This window comes from Chionomys nivalis, chromosome X, assembly GCF_950005125.1.
Source record: "Chionomys nivalis chromosome X, mChiNiv1.1, whole genome shotgun sequence".
In the NCBI taxonomy this organism is placed as follows: Eukaryota; Metazoa; Chordata; class Mammalia; order Rodentia; family Cricetidae; genus Chionomys; species Chionomys nivalis.
This window is the reverse complement of record NC_080112.1, coordinates 125,406,752-125,433,626: the sequence shown is the minus strand read 5'-3', so window position 1 is coordinate 125,433,626 and position 26,875 is coordinate 125,406,752. Positions and strand designations below refer to the sequence as shown.

The window sequence follows — 26,875 nt, the reverse complement described above, 5'->3', positions numbered from 1 at the left end:
TAACACTGAAAAGAAAAATCAGATCAAATATTGTAAATCCTAGTGCTACCATGATTAAAGCAATATTTGGAGGTCATGGGTAGTATACATTCTTTGATTATTAACAGAAATGAGTGTCGCTGCAGGGGGATAGATCATTATTAAGTCATCTGACTGATCTAGAGCCAATAGCACCATCTAATGATTTCATTCCTGGATCATCTTTAATATGTAGAGTTAGAGATGTCTGAGAAGAGGTGGCTATTATTATAATAGCCGTTTCCTTCTCAATTGCCTGTGTTAAGTAAAATAATGTTGCATTGAAAAGGAGTGTGTGTTTCTTAGTAATTCTCCACAATCCCCTGTCTCATGATTCAATAAATCATCTCACACCTGTCAACATGTATAGTCTAAGATTTATTGCACAGTCCATTGTGTAGCAGATAGCTATTTGGCTGCAGAGCAATTTTCTGAAACTAATTTAATCAGTGTTTTTATAGTACAGTGAAGTGGGGCTTGATGTCTCAAATATGTACTGATGTCTTCAGAACCATATGACTTAATTGTATCCAATTTTGGATTGGAATTTACAGTTGGCTTCATGTGATTGCAGTTACAGACAGGAAATCTTCAGTTGAATTGCTTTGTGTGTACTTTTAAAAACTCAAACAAACCTCTATTCCAGGGGTTCTCTACCTGTGAGTCATAATACTTTTGTGGGGGTCAAATGACCCTTTCGGGAGGATTGCCTAAAACCATCAGAAAACACAGAGATTTACATTACTGTTTGTAACAGTAGCAAAATCAAATTTATGAAGTAGCAACAAAATAACTTTATGATTGGGGGGTCACCACAACATGAGGAACTGTATTAAGGGGTCACAGCATTAGAACAGTTGAGAACTCTTGTTCTATTTAAATAGTTATCCCTCTCCTAGTCACTGAGATACTGTGCAAGAAGAGAAAAAAAAATTGGTTGGTGGAAAGACACAACCAAAGGCTTCAATTGAACAGTGTACACAGTTACTAGCCAATTAAAGAATCTGGTTTCACTGAAGTTGAATGTTCATTTTGTGCTATGCTTCTAATTATGGCTGGCTGGATTGGAGAAACTCTAAACCTGTTGGAGTATTGAGGATTGTACATGCCAGTTCAAAAACATGATTTGATCTATCAAGAATGGACAAAATTTTGAGTTTTGAAGGAATATAAGCTTACTTTGGTGGCTTTGTGGCATACAGTTTGGCTGAGCAAAAATGAAAGGAAAGAAAGCCAGCATTTCATAGACGATAGTTAGAGCAGTAACCTTGGGAAGAAAGAGAAGACTGAGCCAGGAGAGATGGCATATGCCTAAAATCCTAGCACTTAAGAAACTGAGAGAAAATTGTGAGTTTTAAGCTAGCAAGAGCTACATGGAGAGATCCTGTCTCAATGAAAGCAACCCAATAGGTCTTGGTCAGTGGTTGGACACAAGCATGAAGGAAAGGTCACACTAAAATTATGCTGGGATTTATATCTGAAGAATATCTTTTGTAAAGTTAGAAGATGAGAAGACATTTCAAAGGGAAAAAGAATGCAGTTATGAAAGCTAGCATTAAAATAACAAGGCAGCATCAGGGCTAACAGTATAAAACTTGGAGTGAGAGATTAGTGTTTAGGCCAGAGTTGAGATCTGAGATCAGCACATGACTAGGAAGAGTACAGAGTAAATAGACACTTAAAAAAAAAAAAAAAAAAAAAAGTGTCAGGAAGGAGAAGTGAATATATTATGTCACTCTTTTATCATAATTGGAAGAGGAATAGCATGTTCTGGCAGAAAGCACACTTGTGAAAAGTCTATGTCTACTCTTAATTTCAGTAATTGTGTACCTGAATTTGGTCACTCACTATAAGTGACCACTTATTAAAATAAAAATTACATTTTGGAGAAAGACAATGATTTATGAAAGGCCACAGGTCCTCTATGTGGTTATGGGGTAAGTGACTAGACCTGGTTTGTTGGGTGTCTCAGGATCCTCTGGTCTAAGATTATGGTAACAGTGATAGTAAATTATATAGAGGACTTATAGCCTTTCATAAATCATTTTCTTTATCCAATATGTTATGAGAGAGAGAGAGAGAGAGAGAGAGAGAGAGAGAGAGAGAGAGAGAGAGAGAGAGGTGGACAAACCACAGCAGAGAGATCCCTTAGTGACCTCTTAGGTGCTCCACTTACTCATTTCTTCTAAGAAAGCTGAGAAAAATCTTGACCCCATTCAAGCTGAAGGATGTTGAGATACTGTAGATAAGTGGCTCTCGTACTTGGATACCCATCAGGATTCCAAAGTTGCAGCCAATACTTCTGGAAGAGGGTCCTGCAATCTCTTTCTCACCAACACCCCAGGTGGTGTTGGTTTGCTGCTGTTGGCCCAATCGAAGTCCTTAGAACTCCAGGCTTTCTTTTTGGAGCCTGTAGTGATTTGTAACTGTTATAATTGGCAAGCCTCTTCCAGTTCTCTGTATATTAGACAATTTCTTCCAACTGGCTTGACAGCCAGTGGTACTTTTTAAAAGCAACATTTACTCCCTGATTTTGACTCATTAGCAAAACATTGTGTAGATAAAGCAAGATCTCTTCCAGGGAAATGAGAGACGGTTCTCTTTTGAAGTACAGTGACTCTTACATTGTTGTTGCTATGTATACATAAATGAACTCTATTGGGAAAATGGTGGAGTAAATTTTTTTGTAAAGTACTGCAAATTGAATAATTAACTCTCAAGAATTTCCCCCACTCAGGAAAGTAGACATTAATCAAAGAAGTGGTACCAGGTTATCACTTTAGTTTCCATTGTTGAAACTATTACCATTTCACATTTTAGGCTACTGGGTTTTTTATGTTCAGAGTAGTCATCTAACCTGAGTTAGTCTTTACAAAATAATGAATAGAGTAGTGGACCAATTCTTCTGCTAATAGAGACTGAAATTAGTTACCTAGATCTTCAGCTTCATTCATATATTAAGAATATTGCAAAATTATAAACATCTATAGTCGATTTCTGTTCCATTTCTCATACTGTTAAATCAACATGCTATTTTTTTTTTAAAAAAAAATTGTTTTTAGTGTTCATTGATATTTTGCCTGCATGTATGTCTGTGTGAGTGTGTCAGATCCCTTGGACCTGGAGTTATAAAAAGGTGTGAGCTGCACCTTCCTAGACCTGGATGGAGGGGGGAGGGCTTTGGACTGCCCACAGGGCAGGGAACCCTGACTGCTCTTCGGACTGGAGAGGAAAAGGGAGGGGAGTGGGACGTGGGGAGTGGGGGGGGAGGGAAAAGGGAGGCGGGGAGGAGGCGGAAATTTTTAATAAAAAAAATTTAAAAAAATGGTGTGAGCTGCCTTGTGGGTGCTGGAGATTGAACACAGGTCCTCTGGTAGAGCAGCCAGTGCTTTTAACTGCTGAGCCATCTCTCCAGTCTAAATTTATGAAACAAATGTTTATATAACGTATGACTAGAAGTTGAGTATAGGTATTAGTGATACAGAAATAACACAACAAAACATTTCTTAAATTTCTTAGCAGTGATAATGTATGTTTCCCTGCTAGCCACTCTTAGAAAAGTTTATGAGATTTATGGTAAATTCATATGTCCATATGCAACTATCTGTAATTTCATTTCTATACTTGCTATAGCCATGGAAAAGCACTATTTTAGTTTCTGCACCACTAGACTTCTGTCTTCCTTTTAAGCAGTTGTTTTCAACATTGGCTGCACGTTATGTCATGAGGAGCTTCAGAAACTTCACTCCTTAAGCCTTTCCAAAGGCCAGGTTATTCAGATTCTCAGACGAGAAGGAGGTATAAACCAACCCTCACGTTTTCTAAGTCCACAGGAATTGTGTATGGTTCAAGAAGGAGCCCTTCACCTAGTTCATGGCCAAGATCTTGCTTCCTTTTGTTATGCTCGCACTGCTTTCCTTTCAACCTAGAACAAATTATGCTGTGTGGATGTGTGGATAAAGGCATTGCGAGGCCTGCTAAAGATTGACTAAAGGGGCCGAGTAAAGGTGAGAACTAAAGAAGAAAGGAAACAATTTATTGAAATAATTTGAGATTCACACTTTCTGAACCCCAGGCAAGTCTGTCTTGGAAGGTTATTGAGAGCTACAAAGCAATAGCATACTTTCATATTCTTTGATTTTGTAAGATGTCTCAAAAGGAGAATTCTCTTAAATAACATTGACTTGTAAATTCCCATCAGACCAGACATATGTTGAATACAATGGGTTTTAATTTTTTTAAGCTAAAAACTTTAACCTTCTTTGGCTTTAACTACCTTTTGCATCACCAATGAGTGTTTGTGGAAATTGTGAATAATATGAACCCTTCCTTGGAATACTACAAATTCAAAGCTGATCACACATTGAATTTTAAAAATCATTTTCAGCACCCAGGCAAGGAAAGGCAATTCCTATAAAACCTAAAATTTAAAAAGGTAAACATTGCTATATAAACAAAATAAATCATATTTACCTATGCAATATTATTAAATGAAATATTTTTGGTTATTTCAGCTTGACATATATTCACAGTGTTTGAACCATGACATGACACACTGGATATGAGGTTCTATCTTAAGGAAAAGATTTTGTCTTCTTACAGTATCTGAATAACAAAAATGCATTTGCATCTGTCTAAGGCTATGCGACTACTTTGAGATTCAGGACTGATTAAAATGTTGATGGTATCAATTAAATGTTGTTTAAGTAAGGAAGGCTGGAACATGTTTATTAATGAGTATCTGGCAATGTCATCATCTACTTAAGATGAAAGAAAGGAGATGAGATCAACATTATTCAATCCCCGAATGATGGAAGAAGTAAAGCTTGGAATGACATATACAAACAACAAGTATGACATCCAACAATATCAGGGGATTTTATTGACATTAATTATACAGTGCTCTAAGCCCCCCTTAAAGGTTTATTTTATGATTAAAGAAAATAAGAAGACTGAGGGAAACAGCATCAATGGAGAGAGCAAGTGATTCCAATTTTTCTGTGCCCTCTCAACTCAGCATACTTAGTCACAAACAGAAAAATCCGACTAAGCTTTGATCATGTTCTTGGTTTAGTAATTTGATTGGATTTGAGAGCAAAATTTCTTTCTCTTTCTTGGTCTTAGTGTCTTCCACTTCCCTGAACAAGACCCACAAATAAGACAACAATTTCTCCAATTATTGTTTTACCTATGACTTAGTTATTATTGTTTGAAGTGAGGTGAAAATCATTTTGTTAGTTAATAAGAGACCACAAGATTCTTCTCATTTTGAATTTCATGTATCCAAAGAGCAGAATTTGAGGCATACACCTATATTTCTGAAGTTGGGGCTGAAAATGTTGTGTTGAATCTTTTCAATAGTATGGAATAGTGGAGAGAATGCTCTGCATCTGCTTATACAAAAATGGGAGAACACTTTTCAGCAAATAACCAAACAGTAAATATATTTGTCTCCATACAGAAATCTTTAACTCTGTCGTTGTTGCACAAAATTAACGAAAGATAGAACATGAAAGAATTCGGGACACGTATGTTCCATAGGTACAGCAATATAAATTTCTTGTACTTTTCACATGTCCCCAATCACACTCTTCTTTTAATTTTAAAAACCTATTTCTAGGGTCTGGAGAGGTGTCTCAGAGGTTAAGAGCACTTTTTATTCTTACAGAAGACCTGGGTTTGGTTCCCAGCACACTTATGGAGGCTCACAGAAAGCATAGCTCCAGTTCCAGGGGTCTGATGTCCTTTGCTCACGATTGTGAGGACTGTATAAGATGATGCACAGACTTACATGCCCACAAAACACCCATACAGATAAAACAGAAATAATTATTCTTAATTGAAAATAGATTCTTTCACACAATTACATCTGACCAGTTTCCTTACTTGCTTTTTTTAATTAAAAATAAAATATTTCAAAATGTGCTGTGTGTGATGGTACATGTGTGTAATCTCAATATGCAAGAGGTAAAGGTAGAAGTTTGAGTTCAGGCTTTCTAAAAAAATAAAGGGCAAATTATTTGAAATATAAAATCATCTCTTATCTGGCAAGCCACAGAAGAATCAAGCAGTAGGTAGTAGGATCTGGCATATGGCAAGATTGCTGGCCTCTGCTTTAAAATATTTTAACTGTAGAAATCTGGTGCAAACACTTTGCACTTGAACAAATGTAAATAAATTCAAGTGTGCATGTGTGCGTGCATACATGTGTGTACGTGTGTGAGAGAGAAATAAAAAATCAGACAAAAAGTATTTCCTGAGCCATATGATTCTTATCTGATGAGTAAGTTTTCTCTCCTGATAGGTTATAGCAGCCTTCAGTGCCTTGCTGAATGAAGTACAGGGGCAGAAAGAGCAGCGGGAAAGCTGCAAAATCCATACCTCTTAGTTCTATGTTGCATAATCTTATAAAGTGTTTCTTAGGTGTTCTGCCAACAATATAGTCATATTCTTATTAACGTTTCTCTCCAAGTACAAATCTTGCAATTTCGGTCATTATATTTAAGTTAGAGATATTCAAAGATCTTTGTCAGTATAGCTTCAATCAGTAGTGATTCTCAAAATTGGTAAGTGTAGGGCTGGGTATTTGTCTTGGTGGTAGAGCACTTGCTTGGCATTTACAAGGTCCTGGGTTCTATTTCTGGAACTGTGAGAAAAGGCCTAAATGCATTAGTTAAATTCTCACCTCTCACAGAGGTAGAAATGGAGCTGGGAATAAGGAGTGAACAAAAAAGGCCACTTACTTCTCTAATAGGTGGAAACACCTCATCATTGAACCTACTAAAATTATAACTAAATGAGTGTAGTTATACAATGACATTTATTTACCTCAATTAAAATTTGAAAATATACTTAAAAACATAAACAGTCTTTAAAATTTGTTCTCTATATACTATTGATTACCAGGTTAAAAAAATAAACATTGAACTCCTGATGATGGAATTTATAAATATATAGAACTGATTTTGTGATGTTAATATAGAAATTTCAAATAAAATCTGACCAAAGTAAATACAGGCTCACGTATCAAAATGACTTAAATTGTAGTCCATGGAATACTAGACTTGAATTTGTATGCAGATTGTGTTTTATTAGGTTTTTGAAGTTCCCTGGGCAGCCTGCCTTGCCAGGGAATTTGGAAATGGTAACTATCATAACCAATGAAAAAAAGCATTAAAAATTAAACCAACACAAATCACGTGTATTTACAGTCTTTTGGGAGTCATGCCTAAAGATAGCCTCAGACTCTTGCAATGTAATTAAAACATCTTAAGAGTTCAGTTACATATAAAGAATTTATGCTTTTTTGCAGGTGGCAAGTGTGTTTTCATATTAAAGAATGTGATTACCGTTCCTTAGAAGAAAATATACGGGTTGTGGCACTCGACGTGTCTGTATCCTGATGGCGTTAGAGTGGCTGTATTAGGTGTCGGGGCTACAAACACAGTTCCTGGATGTCGCTCTGAACTTTGTAGAACGAAACAAGCCAGATCTGTGTTTGTCTTGAAAGGTATCCAGACCTAATATTATACTTTAAAGACATTCTGAAGTATTGACTTCAGAATAAGAGCAAACATTCTTTAAAACCTGGGAAAACCCAAAAGGAATTACTGAAATCTCCTATTTCAGGCATCCATTTTAATAGTAGTGTTCAATGACAAGTCATTAATTCCCAGCAATCTGACTCTTAGGTAGGGGTCTCCAAAGACTGAAATTAGGGGCATTTGTCTGCTTACCTTGCTATTTGATTGGGTAGAAGTACAAAGCTCATCTGTTAAGTTGGATTTTACTATTCTCTGTTGATGTCCGCATCAATGCCTCAAAGCTTATATCAAAATTAGTGTCAAAATCAGCTGTCTCAACATAGATTGTAGAATTATCAACTCCAAATAAACCTCACTAAGTATGTGCTACAAAATAGGTTAGCCATGGCTCCATGAAAACGCATTGCAAATGTACACATTAAAAATGAAAAAGATAGGAAAAATTAATGTGTCAAAAAGGTATGCCACACGGGTTTTACAATTTTATATTTTAAGATTTGGCCTGCATTAACTTTTTGGTTAGTATTAAAAGATTCATTCTAACTGCTTGCATCATTACCTTTAAAAGAACCTGCTGAACTGTTTGTATTTCTCTGTGGTGATATGGTAGGCAGCTAGCATTGGCATGCATGGAGTAGTAGCACACTCACTAAAACTTCATAGTATTAGTAAGTGTGTATGCACTATAATGAAATACACTGAGAAGCTAACATTTTATGGAGAGAAAAACTTTACTGATTTTTCTTTTTATATTTTTTGAAAGACAGTAGCTCCCTATGTAGCCTGGTCTGGCACGAACTTCCAATCTTTCTGCCTCTCTTTGCTTCATAGCTGCTAGTGGAGGAAATGTTTGTTTAGTTCATATTCTCAGGATTCATTCATGGTACCTGCATAGACTGAGTTCTGCTGAAGGCCTCATAGCCATGGTAGATGGCAATGGTGGAAGTATATGTTGAAGTAAGGAATCACATCTTGAACTGGGAGACAGAGTGATTTGGTCAAGTCCAGGTTTAGCCTTTTATAACAGGTCTCGTAGGGAATCATGAATGAGTCTTTTGAAAACCACCTTCCAAGGTGTGTTACACACTGATCTCTCACAAGGCCCTAACCATAAAGATGCTTTCTACAACATTCCAGTAGTACCACCCTAGAGGCCACATCTTTAATTACAAGTGGATCCTTGAAGACTGGTGTTCCCATGTGATTATTTGAAGGTGTATGGTGGGGAACAAATAAGCAGAAACAAGTATAATATAGGTACTTGATGCATACTTTAGTTTTGGTTTCATCTTTTTTCAGTGCTGATTATTTCCTGATATGTACAAGCATATCACATGGAAGGACATGTGCCTACGGCCAGGCTGAGAATAAAGCTGGGATCCACAGAACACTGTCGATGGCAGAAACAGTGAGAGAGTTGGGGAAGTAGGGGAAATAGACACTTGCTTAAGACTCAACAAAAACTTGCCCATTTAGATTAGAAAGTAAAAAAGGCTTCATAAATAATAGGACACCAACTAGTGGCAATAGCATTCACTGAGAATTAGCACACATGCACACCACACACACAAACAATAGAGTGTGTATGTGTGTAGTGTGTGTAGTATGTGAGTGTGTGTAGTGTGTGAGTGTGCATGTAGCTAAGATAAGAATAGTGACATCAATACAATATCATGAGACTATTAAGAAATTGGACTTGGTATTTCTGGAAGATGTAACCTGGGATAGGATGTAGTCATATAGCTACATATTAGTATACTAAAAATCTATAGAAAAAAATAGTTCCTGAAATGAAGGGAAATACTTTTTATTTTGATGGTAGATTACAAATTATTCTTTTATAGTTCTCATAAAAGTTCAAAGTTGAACCCAAGTTCTTTATTCCGTGTAATCAATAATTCTAGAACACTATTTGTGCCCGGCTTTCTTTTGTGGGGTTGCATACGTTTCCTTCTGCTTGTCCCTTAGCATGTCACGAGATCAGCAAGTCACAGAGAGGTAAAGGACTTCTTGAGGGTCGTAGAGCTCGTGTCTGAATCCAGCCACCAGGCTTTGTGAGATTAATCACTAGATTTCTAGGAGGCAAATGTCTACAGGTCTCACTGATGCTGAATTTTCCTCAGATTGTTGTGAGTTTTGTCAAGCTAAGCTAGCCAGCTGTAAACAAAAAGTACCCTTTTCTATTTTGTCTACAAAGAATTTTTTCCTGAGGCTGCAGTCTCACACAAAAGATTGGAGACAGAGATTAGTGTTTGACATAAGGTGTGTGTGTGTGTGTGTGTACATACTAGTAGCCCAAGAAATGGTGACAGTTTAGTTTTTATATTGTAGTGTCTGTACCAAGCTTTGGCAACAATAATTACAGACAAATCTCATTTACTGCCTGTTTTGTAAATAAAGTTTTATTAGAGTACAATAGTGTGGTGTTCACTCATTTTCATGATATCTGTCTGTAGCTGCTTTTGTGATGAACCAGCAATAGAACTGAATCATTGTTACAGACTAAGTAAGACCAAAACAGTCTCAGTTCTACGTGGCTCCTCACTAAAAAGTTTTTTTTTTTCGAGAGTGAAGTAAGTATTATTCATTACTAGCTTTGTGTTGCTGTGGTGCACTTGAAATTTGACTGATAAGTATGAGTTAATATAGAAGAAGGAGTGGCAGGCAATGTTCCCGCCTGGATCCCACACGGCTAGCTTAGCCCTGGAAATAATAATACACAACTTGTATTCTTTTAAACACTGCCTGGCCCATAAGCTCTAGCGTCTTACTGGCTAACTCTCACATCTTGCTTAACCCATTTCTATTAATGTGTGTAGCACCACGAGGTCGTAGCTTACCAGGAAGGATTCTAACCTGCTTCCATCTCAGAGAGGAGAGCTATGGTGACTGCCTCACTCGGCATTCTGTTCTGTCTACTCCGCCTACCTAATTTTCTGTCCTATTAAAGGGCCAAGGCAGTTTCTTTATTAACCAATAGACAGATGACCCTCCTCCATCAAGTTAAGATTCCAAAGACAGGAAGAAGAAAGAAAAAAAAGATTATAAAATACCTTGCTAACGCTAGCATACACGTTGCATTTTGAAACAATAGTGCCATTAAGCTTAGTTTTCTTTATTTGCCCTTTTAAAACAGCAACTACTGGCCAGGCAGTGGTGGCACACACCTTTAATCCTAGCACTCCGGAGACAGAGGCAGGCAGATCTCTGTGAGTTTGAGGCCAGCCGGGTCCACAGAGATGGTTCCAAGACAACTAAGACTGTTACACATGGAAAGCCTGTCTCAAAAAAACAAACAATAACAAAAAAACCCAGCAACTACTAGAAAATTCCAAATGTATCTCAAATGTGTGTCTCCCATTTAGATGTCTGCTAACGGTGCCAATAGAGAACCTGGAATCTGGAGGCTAGGAGACCTCTAGAAACAGAAAGCTAGACTATTAGTTGAGGGAGGGGAGATAATTTGCAAATACCTTTCTAAAGTAATGAATTGTCAGCTCAGTCGTCCTCTCATTTCTCATCAAAACTCAGAATGTTTTAGGATGTCCACAGAAGCAGTTTGAGTTGACTTCTCCCAGACGCAGACTCTGTGAGTTTGAACTAGGAGATGATCCAAGAAGCACTGGGAAGGGAGAAGAAAGAGAGAATGTTAGTGAGCATGCTATTGCTACAGATCCACACATTCCTACTCAACGAAGCCCAAGGGTCTGAGTGGTCCCATCCAGAAAATGAAGTTCCTTTTGGTAGAGAACTGATTCCAGCGGCACCAGTTGGCTTTCCCCAGAACTGTAGTCTGCCTTTCCTGGGCTTATATACAGCCCTGAGACAGAGGATCACAGGTGCATGTATGAATAAAAAAGCCATCCACCAGCTGTGAGGACAGGCTGAATGTTTTTTTCCTTTCAATCAACAATTGTGTAGCTTCCTGGTACATATGTTTATTTTCTCCTATGACCTTACTGATAGTATAGATATAGGTGACCATTATACTCATGCTATTTATAGGAAACTAAGCCAAAGATATATCCACTGATAGGCCAGTTTGGAATGAAAACCCACATCTCTTCATGGTCATAAATGGTCACCTATACATTTTGGTTTCTTTGTAGCTTGACTTGACCAGAACATGAAGAAATCTTGGTGGATTTAGGGTAACAACAGAAAGCTAAAACTACATTTGTGTGTTCTTTAGATTCTTTTACAAATACATAAGGAAATGGGAATCACACAGGGAAGTTTCACTTGTTTAGTTTGGAGACGGGGTTTTAGATTGCTGAAGATGACCTTGAACATACTGAACCTCTCACCTTCACCTCTGAAGTGCTCTAGTTCCAAGACTCTAACACTGAAAAGTGTTCTTTTTTACCTGCACAGAGAACATTCAAAATTAGGAAGTTAAAGAGCTGCCGGCCACCATACAGGGTGTGAGTGACAGAGTTAAATTCCAGAAAACCTCCAGTGAAGCGCCTGTAGTGGAAGCTTAGGAATGCATGGCTTAGCGAAGATGGGATTTTGTTACTGTCCCATTGCCCACGTTCTCTTCAAAAGTGTTGTCAGCCCCTTTGGTACTACTTGGAAACAAATCTCTCCCAGTTTAATTTCCCTTTATTGTATTTCTAACTACCTCAGTAATTCTTTGTGGACCTCAATAACACTTATACTATTTAAATTTTAATAACCCCAAGGGATCTGGGTAGGTCAAAGTGCTTAAACCGCAGGCTTTAGTCTTTGTATCAGTTGATTAAAAACAGATTCTATACATGTGGTATGCTTAATAATGGGAGGGGAAGCAAGCAGATGTTTGTAAAATATGAATGTGTTGGACTGCATTTATTTGGCTCTCTTTATGACCAGATTTAGAAAAGTCATACCTATGACAATTGAACTCTAAACAGTTTAGATGATGTATTTTCTGAGAAATTTCCTGCTATCAGTGGTCAGCCACGAAGAAAAGTAAAAGGATTCTCCAAAGTTAACATGAAAAGAAGCTGACAAATTCACCTTACGATAGTCATGCCTAAATCAAGGACACTGAGCAATGAAATGTCTCAGTCTCCAATTCTGCAGTTCATTTTCTGCAAACAGTAGAAACTCTCTCTCTCTCTCTCTCTCTCTCTCTCTCTCTCTCTCTCTCTCTCTCTCTCTGTCTCTCTCTCTCTCTCTCTGTGTGTGTGTGTGTGTGTGTGTGTACTAGCATTCTCATGTGCTTGTGTGGAAGGGAAGATTGGTTTGAAAACGGTCAGGTTTCATCTATACTTTGGTTGTACCCATTCTCTAAAGTGCCTTCAAATATATATCCAAGCTTAACAAACTTATTGCTTAGGATGTAAACATGAGCAAGAACAGATTATGGTCAAGGACAAGAAGACAAGAAACGGGATAAAAGGAATGGTGGAGACTGAAGCTGGCCTGCTCCCAAGAAGTAAGGATGAAGTAGAACAGTGGGGATATAGGGAACACTTATGTGACTATATGTCTTGTGGCAAAAGCCTCCAACAGCTGAAAGAAAAGATTCCTCATGCATACACTTGGCATACAGAACACCTCACACCTTCTCTGGAATTGAAGCCAGACGTGGAAGTGACGTGGAAGGAAACAAGGCACTGAGCCAAAGCAGGATTTGTACCTCACTTGCACATGGGTGTCCTCTGGGAGAGTTCTAACCTCAGTGTGTGCACCTCCCCTAGCTAGGCTACATGAATACCCAAATCACAACATGGGGAAGAAAGTTCACAGCAGATGAACTGTCAGACAAAAATTACAAGACAAAAGCTAAACTCAGATCCTTGGGAAACACTAAACAAACACCAGGAAATGTGAATCTCCTCTTTCTCAAAAGAGTTTAACAATGATAATGTTTAGCTCTTTTAGAATTATGAGGGGAGTTGCATTTTTGGAACAGGAACAGAAAGCATTTTAAAAAGAAAAGAGATAAGTGATAAAGAACCCACTAAAAACAAAAATGCACTCATTATAAAAATGATTATGCAACCTTGGTATGGTGGTTCACACCTGTAGTTCAAGCACTTGGAATGTTAAGTCAAAGGGAAAGAGAATTTGAAATGAACCTGGGCTACAAAGCAAGACTATTAAAAAAAAACACCACCAAACCTAAGCTATAAGATAAAATTCATGTTAACAAATTGAATTCTTTAAAATACAGAGATATGTTTCTTTTTTACATTTTTTATTGATTTTTATTGAGCTCTACATTTTTCTCTGCTCCCCTCCCTGCCTCTCCCCTCCCCTTCAACTCTCCCCCAAAGTCTGCATGCTCCCAATTTACTCAGGAGATCTTGTCTTTTTCTACTTTCCATGTAGATTAGATCTATGTCTATCTCTCTTAGTGTCCTCATTGTTGTCTAAGTTCACAGGGATTGTGATTAGTGGGCTGGTTTTCTTTGCTTTATGTTTAAAAACCACTTATGAGTGAGTACATGTGATAATTACCTTTCTGAGTCTGGGTTACCTAACTCAAAATGATGTTCTCTAGCTCCATCCATTTTCCTGCAAAATTCAAGATGTTGTTATTTTTTTTCTGCTGTGTAGTACTCAATTGGGTAAATGTACCACATTTTCCTTATCCATTCTTCGGTTGAGGGGCGTTTAGGTTGTTTCTAGGTTCTGGCTATGACAAACAATGCTGCTATGAACATACTTGAGCACATACCTTTGTGGCACGATTGAGCATCCTTTGGATATATACCCCAAAGTGGTATTACTGGGTCTTGAGGAAGGTTGTTTCCTAATTTTCTGAGAAATTGCCACACTGACATCCAAAAGGGCTGTACCAGCTTACATTCCTACCAGCAATGCAGAAGTGTTCCCTTTATCCCACAACCTCTCCAGCATAAGTTGTCATCAGTGTTTTTGATCTTGGCCATTCTTACAGGTGTAAGATGGAATCTCAGAGTTGTTTTGATTTGCATTTCTCTGATGACTAAGGATGTTAAACATTTTCTTAAGTGTTTTTCAGCCATTTTAGATTTTTCTGTTGAGAGTTCTCTGTTTAGATTTGAACTCCATTTTTTATTGGATTATTTGTTCTTTTGATGACCAATTTCTTGAGTTCTTTGTACATTTTGGAGATCAGACCTCTGTCTGATGTGGGGTTAGTGAAGCTCTTTTCCCATTCTGTAGGCCTTCATTTTGTCTTATTGACCATATCCTTTGCTTTACAGAAACTTTTAAGTTTCAGGAGTTCCCATTTATTAATTGTTTCTCTCAGTCTGTGATGCTGGGGTTATATTTAGGAAGTGGTCTCCTGGCCAATGCGCTCAAGTGTAGTTCCCACTTTCTCTTTTATAAGGTTCAGTGTGGCTGGCTTTATGTTGAGGTCTTTGAAACATTTGGACTAGAGTTTTGTGCAGGGTGATAGATATGGGTCTATTTTCATTCCTCTACATGTTGATATCCAGTTATGCCAGCACCATTTGTTAAGTATGCTTTCTTTTTTCCATTTGTTATTGTTTACTTCTTTGCCAAAAATCAGGTACTTGAAGGTGTGTGGATTAATATCTGGGTCTTCGATTCAGTTCCATTGATCCTCCTGTCTGTTCTTACGCCACTACCAGGCTGTTTTCAGTACTGTAGCTCTGTAGTAGAGTTTGAAGTCAGGGATTGTGATGCCTCCAGAAGTTCTTCTATTATACAGAATTGTTTTCAGTATCTTGGGTTTTTTTGCTTTTCCATATGAAACTGAGTACCGTTCTTTCGAGATCTATGAAGAATATTGCTGGGATTTTGATGGACATTTTGCATTGAATCTGTAGATTGCTTTTGGTAAGATTGGTTATATTAATTCTACCTATCCAAGAGCATGGGAGATCTTTCCACTTTCTGGTGTCTTCTTCAATTGAGAGCTGAAATCAAAAAAATAGAAACAAAAAAATACAATATAAAAAATCAATGAAACAAAAAGTTGGTTTTTTGAGAAAATCAACAAAATAGACAAACCTTTATGCAAACTAACAAAAAGGCAGAGAGAGAATATCCAGATTAACAAAATTAGAAATGAAAAGTGGGACAAAACAACAGACACAGAGAAAATACAGAAGATCATCAGGTCATATTTCGAAAATTCGTACTCCACAAAATTGGAAAACTTACAGTAAATGGACAACTTTCTGGATAAATATCACTTACCAAAATTAAATCAAGACCAGATAAGCAAATTAAACAGACCTATAACTGCTGAAGAAATAGAAACAGTCATCAAATTTTCCCAAGCAAAAAAGTCCAGAACCAGATGGCTTCAGCTCAGAATTTTACAAGATTTTCAATGAAGAACTAATACCAGTACTCCTCAAATTATTCCACACAATAGAAACAGAAGTAACATTGCCAAACTCTTTTTATGAGGCTACAATTACCCTGATTCCCAAACCACAGAAAGATATTACTAAGAAAGAAAATTACAGTCCAATCTCACTCATGAAGATTGATGCAAAAATACTAAATAAAATACTGGCAAATCAAATCCAAGAACACATCTGAACCATCATCCACCATGATCAAGTTGGCTTCATCCCAAAGATGCAGGGATGGTTTAACATACAAAAATCTGTCAACGTAATCCACCATATAAACAAACTGAAAAATAAAAACCACATGATCATCTCATTAGATGCCGAAAAAAACTTTCGACAAAATACAACATCCCTTCATGATGAAGGTCTTGGAGAGAGCAGGGATACAAGGAACATACCTAAACATAATAAAGGCAATATACAGCAAGCCAACAGCCAACATCAAACTAAATGGAGAGAAACTCCCAGCGATCCCACTGAAATCAGGAACAAGACTAGGTTGTCTACTCTCTCCATATCTATTCATATAGTTCTTGAGGTCCTAGCTAGAGCAATAAGACAACAAATGGAGATCAAGGGGATACAAATTGGAAAAGAACGAATCAAACTCTCACTATTTGCTGATGATATGATATTTTACAGAAGTGACCCCAAAAATTTTATCAAGAACCTTCTACAATTCATAAACATTTTCAGTAATGGAGTGAGATTATCTGTTTCTTGTCGCTTATATTAGACATAAGATGAGAATAGCTCTCTTCCTTACTATGCCTTTCTGAGTGAAAATTTGAGGAAATGAAAGCAGGCTAATTTTTTAAATAAATTGCAAAATGAATTTATGTTTTCTTTTGTTTTGATAGAACCCAGGTGCTTGCTAGGCAAGTGCTCTATCATTGAGCCATACCCAGAACCCCCATGTCCTCTTTGTTTAATGGCATTACAAATCTGAAGTCTGTTTTCCTGCTCATAGAATTTTCTCTTATTCCATGTTTTTCCTATGTTTCATTCCTCCTTGATCTTGTTGTATGATCCATGTTTATGAAGGAGTCTTCTACATGATCAGGTACACCTTTGTCTCTTCTAAGAAGCTGACACTGTTGTCCAACAAATGCTCCATCTCTGTGATTTTATCCTCAGCTGAATGATTTCATTGTATTGATACCTCAGCTCTCCTTATCCTTCATTTTTAACCTTTGCCTCCCAGTTACACAGCCATCTCCCTATGAGCAGGAAATAGTGGTTGTTATTTTTATATCCCTAGTGTCTCTCTCAGACTCCGACATTTACTAAAATCTTTTAAGTATTTGTTTATGAATAGACAATAAGAGAATGAACAATTTAAATGAAGAACACATGGAATAAAGAAGAATGGAGAAATTTTAATGACTCCTACTCAGAGGAAAGGGTTATTATGGTCAAAAATGTGATTAAATATTTATTCCAGGAAACTTTAAATTTGATGCTCTTAAGAAACAGAACTATATTAAGATGCATAATGATGTGAATATAGTGCACAAGGACTATGATCCTGCACAAATAGAGAGAAAAATGGAAGAACAGAGAATAGGATATACTATGACTGAAAAGTGTGACATATGTGTGTGTGTCACACGTGTGACAAGAACTAACAAATGCTGTAACTGGCTGTGATTTTAATCATAGCTGGTCAATTCAAAACTACTTTTAAGAGATTAACCTCATCCTACCCATAAATTGGTAGGTTTCAAAACTCTAAAATTAAGCTATATGGTGCGGGAATGTATTCTTAATGTTATTACCATTTCTGGCTCAGGCAAAGAGATAAATATTGAACTATGTATTTTCTCTGTAGCTCAGCATCTATCACGGACTTACTGCTAATCATCCAATTAAGTGTATATGATTTAACACAATAATCATTAATAAAAACAGTTTGAATATTTCTAGAAGTATCTTTGAGATACAACTTTTAAAAATCTAGTTTAAATTTATAAATACTTGGAATTGAGTTAATAGCATTAGGATTCTGAAAAAAATCTATTTATCCTTTTCTGAGAATGAACAGTTTTATACATACCAAAGTAGAAAAATACACAGAATAACATTTCTCTCTTCCTTTTTTAAACAGCAAAACTTGGAGAGCAATCTCACCAATCTCATTAAGAGGAACACAGAACTGGAGACTCTTCTGGCTAAACTCATCCAAACCTGTCAACATGTTGAAGTGAGTATCCACCCTCTACCTCCATATTTCAGGTGAAAAGTGCCAGTTTAGACATCTTCTGTCTACTCAATTCTATTTATTTATTTACTTATTATATATACAATATTCTGTCTGTGTGTATGCCTGTAGACCAGAAAAGGACACCAGACCTCATTACAGATGGTTGTGAGCCACCATGTGGTTGCTGGGAATTGAACTCAGGACCTTTGGAAGAGCAGGCAATGCTCTTAACCACTGAGCCATCTCTCCAGCCCCCTGTCCACTCAATTCTATACTTTAAAGGAGAAATCTTTCTTGGGACTGGAGAGATGGCTCATCTTTTTCTTGGGTTTTCAAGACAGTGCTTCTCGGTGTAACAGTACTGACTGTCCTGCAACTTGCTTTGTAGACCAGGCAGGCCTCGAACTCACAGAGATTTACCTGCCTCTGCCTCCTGAGTGCTAGGATTAAAGGTGTGCACCACCACCCAGTTCCATAGGGTGTCTTATAGTCTCATAACTCCAGCTCCAGGGATCTGACACCCTCCTTTGTTATCCACAGGCCCCCTCATACATGCATACCCGCATACTGATAGACACAAAAAACCCACTCAGAATAGTACTAAAATAAATGTTTTAGAAAGAAAAATCTTTCTTAATATTTAATATTTTACAGATGCCAAACATACGCAGGAGATGAAATTGGAAAAAGCTAGAAGTTTGGAGACTTTTTACACATCCAGGGCTGCTGAATCCCCCTCATTTTATAGCTCCTGCTTGATTGAGTATTACATGCCATTTCTATTACCGTAGATTTTGATCACCCTTACAAAGAACACCCCTTGAAAGTACAATTTAGAAGGTGTTTTGTAAGTTTTCTAGGACTGCTATAACAAAGCACCATATTCTTAATTATCATAAAACAATATAAGTTTATTGTCTCATATTTCCAGACGGTAGACGTCTGAATTGCAGATGTCAGCAGTACTGTTCTCCTATTTAATGGCTCTAAGAAAGGTCCTTCTTGCTCCTTCCCATCTTCTGCTGGTTCCAGCTGCAGCACTCCCCTCTATACCTCAATTGTCACATGCCATTCTCTCTTTGCATCTCAGAGACTGTGCTCAAATTTCCTTTTGTAATCGAGCCACTGTGTTAGGACCCATCTTACTCTTTCATGACATTGGCACACACAGTATTTGCAAACAAGTTCTCATTCCACATTTAATTTTACATAGTTTCTCCCACTACAGGTCTACACTACATTCTACATAGCTTTCAGATAAGTGTTGTGAAAACCCACTATTGCAACACTAACAGAACCTGTAGTGATTCTACAATGCATAAGGAGAAATTGAAAGTCAGTGACTCAGCCCATCTTTGCCCATGCCCTAACTCATATGCCCAAATGAAAGTTTTCAAGCTATCTGCTCTTTAACCTAACAAGGCTCTCTGCATGGTAGCTCAACTGCCACCTGATATCTGCATGCCCACGTTTTTCTTACCTGTCATCCAGTCACAAGTTGAGGGTCACTCTTATAATGAATATTTATCTTGATTTCTATACCAGAGTTGTATCTCTTTGCTCTAAGTAACAATATTTTCAATAGTTCATCTCCCCCTAATATCCATGTTTAGAGAGACAATGTATTTATTTTTTCTCAGACTCATGAAAGTGTATTTATATATTTATAAATACATATTCATATCTATATATGTATATAACAATAATAATCAAGGTAAAAAGAGGCTATTAACTTGAGAGCTAGAGGGCATGAAAGAATTGGAGGGAGAGTACCTGGAAGGGGTAAGAGAAAGGAGAGGGGGAGGCAAACAATGTAATTCTCTTTCAATTAAAATATATTCGTAAAAAACATGAAAGAATCTAGCATTTTGACTATGTATTAGTCATCATTTCCACTACAGAATCAGAAGTACTAAACATCAAAGATATAGGAACATTAAAAAAGAGAAAAACCCATCAAAGAAAATTACTCTTACTAGAATATAGTTAGTAGAATTATGAGAGGAATTTTTAAACTTGAATGTGTAAAAATTTACCATTTTAACAACTTTCCCACTATTCAGCAACATTCAATAAATTTTTAATATTGTACACCTACTCACCACCACATTCAGAAAATTTCTATCATCCTAAATACATTTGTCTTTTAAAACATTGTGCCAAGTGAAATAAGTCAAACATAAAAAGATAAAGTCTATATGATTTTAATACTTGAAGTACTTGGAACAGAAAATTGAAGAGTTACCATAGAACCTAGCAGAGATTGGGATGGGGAGAAATAGAAAGTTTACTGCTCTCAAAATAACGATGTTTTGTAGTCATATTTATCTTCTATAATTAGTAATTATAATGCATGACCTTATGTGCCCAGAATTGTGAAAGCAGATTCACAATATAGTAGAAAGAATAATAAAGATCATAGCATATTGGATGTCTGCAGATTCAGATAAAAGCACAACTGAAGAACAGCACAGCAGCCAATCAGGTACTGATTTCGTAGAATGTACTATTTTTTTTAAATTCAAAGAGCCATGTTTCTCAACAGACCAGCAACAATCCAGCTATAACTTTAAATCAGTGATGGAATACAGGTAATCTCTTAGCTTTTGTTTTTATTCCTACTGGCACATAAAATGTAACTTAGACATTTGCTGTATCCTAGATTGGTGACTGTGTTTTAGGGAGGCGCACTCTTTTTAAAATAATATAATATCATCATAAAACAAAAACTAACACATTGGAGTTGGACAAGACAAACAAACAGAAGGGAAGAAGCCCAAGAGATAACACAGGAATCAAAGACCCACTCATTCATACACTCAGGAATCCCATAAGAAACACTAAACTGGAATCTATAACACACACACACACACACACACACACACGACTTGGTGCAGACCTGTGCAGGCCCTGTGTAGGCTGCCTCAGTCTCTGAGTTCATAAGAGCTTTGATCCTATTGATTTAGTGAGCTTTGTTTCTTGGTGTCCTTCATGCCTTCCAGCTCTCTTACCCTCTTTCTGCCTCCTCTTCTGTGGGAGGTTCTCTGAGCTTTGAGGAGAGGGACTTGACAAAGTCATTACATTGAGGGCCAAGTGTTCTAAGGTCTCACACTCAGTACATATTATCTGGCTGTGGATTTCTGTATTTGTTCCCATCTGCTGGAGGTGGAAGTGGAAGCTTCTTTGATAATGGCCAAACAAGGTATTGATCTATGAGTGTAGCAGAATGTCATTAAGAGTAATTTTTTGCTACATTTTTTATAATAGTAATATTTGATTTTACTGTAGGTTCCTATCTAGTCTCTGGTTCTTGGTCACACAAGCAGTATTGTGTATGGGCTCTATCTCATGGAGTCTTAAATCAAGTCAGTTATTGGTTGATTATTCTTACCATCTTTGTGTTCCCATTGTCCTAGCATATTTTACAGTCAGGACACCATTGTAGAACAAAGGGGTTGTGACTGGGCTGGTGCTTACGTTTTTCTTTTGGTAGCATGTAGAGTACTTTCCTGTACCAAAGACACTAGAATATAGGAGTGAAGGTTCTATGTAGGCACTAGCTTGCCTTCTCCATGTTCATTGTCTTGTGTAGGTATTCTCTTCAGCATTAATTTGTGAAAGAAACCTTACAGTCCTGGCCTGGGTTGTTTGGGGATTCCCATGGGATTTCTTTGGTGAAGAACTTAATTAGATGTAACCCAATCATGGTACTGGAAGCTTCACTTGGTGACAAAAGATAGCCATTTAAGACTCTGTCTTCCCCATTATTTGGCAATTTGATGTAGATTACATATATATATATATGTATATATTCCTATATATATTCTAGGAATCTTCTACTGTATTAATTAGGTTTCCATACTGCCTCACAAATGTCCCTTGAGTTTAGCTGTTTCACTCAGTATTCCCTCCCTCAGGACTTAAGGACGAAAGAATTGGGGACTGAAGAAATGACCTAAATATTAAAGTGTTTATTCAACTTACAACCATGAGGACCTGAGTTTGATCCCTAGAACCTAAGTTAATAAAACAAATTGTCAGTCAGGGTGGTGCCAAGGACGTGGAGGCAGGTAGATCCTTGGGGTTCACTGAGTTGCGAGACTAGTCAGTGAGAGACCCTATTCCCCCTAAAAAAGTGTATGGTGAGATGGTGTCTACGGAATGACAACAAGGTTGTCCTTTGCTCCCACATGCACACATGTGAACCAGTACACGTGAATGAACACAGAGAGAGAGGACGAGGCATACATGGAAGGAGGGAGAAAGGGAGGAAGGGAGGAAGCAAGGGAAAGAGAGAGGAATACAGAAACACAGAGAAAAGATAGAGACAGAGACAGACACACAGAGAGAGGCAGAAAAACAGAGACAGAGAGAAAGAGAAAGAGATACAATTTGCCTGAAAACTTATACTTTACAGTGGAGTCAGGACCTGAGCTTATCCTATAGGTCTCAGAAGGACTGTCTTAAAAATATTCAAGGAATTGGGAATGTGATCTAATTCTCTGCCATTCAAAGGTGTTTGTGATGGTATATTCTTCAGTACAATAAAGCTAAGTTTTCAGATACTCCCAGCCTAAAAGCATCTCTGCTATGCATGCAAACACTGGAGATTTGGTGTAATGCTTAAAATATTTTGTGTTCATAAAGGTTGTGTTTTTTCTTATAAGAACCCTCTTTATGATTGGAAGTTTAAAATTGCTTACTGGGAAGCAACAGCATTGGCAAATTTTCCAAGCTCCTAATTTGCTATATGTTTCTGTAATGTGTTCAGGGGTAGGAATGGGATGTTTTCCCTCCCTGAACCCTCCGTTCTAATGCTCATCATTTTGGTGCTGGAAAGCATGGTATAAAGGAATGTTATAGAACAGAGCAACATGGATGTTGAAAGGATTAGCTCCTGGGTTCATGCCACAGATCCCTTCCTTTAATCAGTAAATTATCTTCTTGTCTGTCTTTTATGCCATTAGTTGCAGCTTAGAGTGTGAAGGAAACAGCATCAACAATAGCAGGTTGCAGAACCTTGACCTTTCTAGCCCATTGAAATTGCATTTGTTTGCGCCTTATTGATTAAGTAACATGGGAAATAATAGTGAAGAAGCATAATGTTTTTCATTATTGCAGAGCAAAGTGAATATGTATTATTACATGTATAACTGGATGAACAAAATAGAATGATCCATGTGCTATATTTTATTTTTATGATGTCAGGGCATTTGATGTTTAGGATAATAAGAAAGACTTATTTCTCTTTAGTAAAAAAATCACCTTGCTTTATGGTAAATCTTATAAATGCTTTATGGGTTGGGTGATTATTTCATTCAATTTCTGCTAGTTATTTCTTAAAACATTAATGTCTGGTTTCCATTATGGCTGGTAATAATTTCAGAACAAATGCCTTGTTCCTAATGCAATGTTAGTTTGACTTGAATTTACAAAATGGTATTCATTGTAGCATGATGCAAAATTATACTCCATTATGTTCAGTAAGTTCAGATGAGAGATAAGTTCAATAAATTGATCATCAGGCCATGTATTTCAAGGGATCAGATATTATTTTAGTTGAGATACTAATTGTTAAGAGAAAACTATTACTGAATTATTTGTGGTCAACTTAAAAATAGACACACATGCCATTAGAAGTGATTTTTAAAAAAATTTAAGAGTATTTCTTTCTCTGCTGCTTTGTAAGTCCTTTGGAGTGGAAATAAATGCTTGTTGTTGACTAAATTTGCAAACCAAGAAATGTATTCTAAATAAAAATTAAATAATTGTTTATAGATAGAACAATGGTAGTAGCAATACTTATTATTATATTTATCCTAATTATTAAAATTCTCAAAGGGTATTTTTTAAAAATGTAACTCCAAGTTTTCCGGTAATAATTGATTGAATACATATCTGAATAATTAATGAAGAGCTGTCAGGGTCATAAAATCATAAAATCCCTCTTGAACATAAGAGGATATCATAGCCTGGTATGTATAAGTGAAAGTGGGGAGTAGTAAAGGAAAAGAATAACAGAATGACATGCCAAAATTAGATGCAAAATGAGATTAGTGGTCCACAAGAAAATGTAGTCTTATCCTTAACATTTCAGTAAAATAAGTTGCATGTTATCTATTTCCTCTAATATCAGTCTCTGCAGAATAGCAAGTCCTAATCCATAAAAATTAGGGAAGTCCACAGTTTGAAGGATCAGGTGACCCTGGCAAGGACTGGCTTCACAGAATAGTCACTGATTTGCTAAATTTGGGATTTTTTTTTTTTTTTTCTTTTTGGTTTTTCGAGACAGGGTTTCTCTGTGGTTTTGGAGCCTGTCCTGGAACTAGCTCTTGTAGACCAGGCTGGTCTCGAACTCACAGAGATCCGCCTGCCTCTGGGATAATTTTTTTTTACTGTGACTTTCTGTTCAGAGACTGATGCTATCAAGCTCTTTCACAGGTATTTCTGGTCTGGAGTCTGGTTCTTTAATTTGGTCAAGGGCCTATTTTATTCACATTTTCAATATGAATGGAGCACCTGTGATGTGTGGCACACTGTGTTAGGTGCCAAGGGACCTTTCTCATCAGGGACTCATTGTCTTCACTAAGACTGAAGAGCACCAACAACACAATATTCTTACCAAAAGAGAGGTGCGGATTATATCCTTCAAAAATTCAGAGAAGGGAGAAATTAGTTCCTGCTGGCCACTGGGAAAGATCTGAGCCTGACTTAAGGAAAGGTACTGCTGATGGAGGGTAAATGAAAATATGGACTTTGACGTGGAGGAGTGCATGCATACTCTGAAATTGTGTGTGTGTGCGTGTGTGTGTGTGTGTGTGTGTGTGTTATCATAGAAAACTGGAAGACATGCATGAAGGAAAGATAGGTTGGGAGCAGCTTTGGAGAGATGGGAGTTGGGAAGCATTTAATTTGGCATCTGAGTTTGAAACTGACCCTTGAAAGTTCAAAGACAATTCATAAGACATGTAGATTGTGTTCGCTTCACACTCAACAACTGGTAACCCTCACTCATTTCAGGAATTGGTATTTGTAGCTATTTGGAAAATAATATATTTATCTTCCTGCAAAATAATCACTCATCCATGTGAAAAGACCACAGTATTAATGGGACTCCAGAAAGGTAGTGGAATATGTTGGGCACCAGCAAGCTATTCTTTCAAATCAGTGCAGTGGAAAAGAATTTCCTGCTTCACAACCTAGGTTTCTAGACTATACTTCTTCCTTTTCCTCTTCCTGAAGTTGTCCTTGTATCGGAGTCTGAGCTTTCTTGGGGAAAACAACATTCCCATGCTAGCTGGGGCTAAGAACTCTCAGCACAGAGGTGACTCTGCATTGTTGTGAATTCAATCAATGAATTCCTTCTCAGGTTTTAGGAGGAAATGTTACATCCTCATGAGCCCACCCCCATCCTGGGGGTTCCCTTCTGCTTTTCTTTAAAAAATATAAGCCCTTGAATTTCTGCTCCCCCCCATTGTTTTCACAACCTGTGGGCAAACAAATGAGGAAAAATAAGCGAAATGGCCTTGTGACTGTGTAACTAGAGAAGAAAGAGCATCGAGGCATGTAGAAGCATTGAGAGAGCAACCTTAGAGGGACTCCGGCAAATGTTTGTGTTAAGCTGATGTCTAGGGCTCTCTAAATGATAGGTTTTAACTGTTCTGCTTTGTTTCTTCCAGGAGAGGATTCCAGTAAAAGCTCCCTCAGGTCAAGATTGGAGTTACTGTTATCTAGAGCATAAAATAAGCTTATGAGAAGTGACCAAAATTTGGGTCAGGAACTGAAGGTGATCACACACACACACACACACACACACACACACACACACACTACCAGCATTGAGGACTCTCAGGCAGTAGGATGGATTGTTCACAGCTAGCCTGGGCAACATAGTAAAATGCTGACTGAAAAAAAAAATGGAGGGAAAATTAATTTAAATTAAAAAAAGAAGTAGCTGCAGAACTTATTTTTTTGTAGGTTAAATATGGATTGCAGCTCTCATTAGAACATTGATTGTCTTTGAAAAATCAGAAAACCTATTTATTGCTTAAGAAAATAAATGGAGTCATTACTCTTATTTTTGTAGCAAATATAACACATTGTAAAAGACCACTTGGGGGAATTGTTGGTGACAGTGACTATCAATCTATCCTGAGATAGGAATGGAGAACAAGTAGAAAATTGTGACGAGTTGCCATTGTTTGGGGAAGATAGAGGCCCAACTGTCTTTGTCCAAGGTCTAATTCAGCAACTTGTCAGTGTGCTAGCCTTGGCTCTTGATTAATCTTGCCTTGTTTCTAATAACCTTAAATTTTTAAACTATTTGTGTGTGTGCCTGTGTGTATGTATGTGTGTGGTGTGTGTGTTTGTACATATGTGTGGTTATGTATCTCTTATAGGGCTATCAGAGAACAATTTGTGGCAATTGGTTCTCTCTCTTCATCATGTGGATTCCAAGGAAGGACCTCAGGTCCTCGGGTGCAGCAGCAAGCTCCCTTACCAGACAAGTCATCTCTCTGGCCTGTAATCAACCTGAAATCACTTTTCAAATTCTCTGTGGCTCTTTTATTTTTCTCCCTTAGTTTTTCCTTCTCTTTTAATGATGTTTGTTTCTTTAACTGGCCTTCTGTGGTTTTCCAGTATTGGCATATGGAACAGCAGACTTTTTGTGAGTGAATTGAGCATTTTTAACTAGATTTCTGCTCCAGTAGTGGGCTGTATGAGTTAAGAGGAATGATGGGGATGGGTTATCTTGAAAGAAAGATGAACATTTTTGCTTCAGTTCATTGCACCATTTTTCA

The 26,875-nt window shown here is 37.3% G+C and overlaps 1 protein-coding gene across 2 annotated transcripts in view; it reads left to right on the top strand.

Moving 5' to 3' along the window:
• Mid1 (midline 1) overlaps positions 1-26,875 on the top strand; it is a 363,047-nt gene that overhangs the window by 268,259 nt on the left and 67,913 nt on the right. For both annotated transcript variants that reach the window (XM_057760186.1, XM_057760184.1), the window contains exon 3: positions 17,979-18,074. In XM_057760186.1, the coding sequence (XP_057616169.1) occupies positions 17,979-18,074 (96 nt within the window). The remainder of the gene's footprint in view (positions 1-17,978; positions 18,075-26,875) is intronic.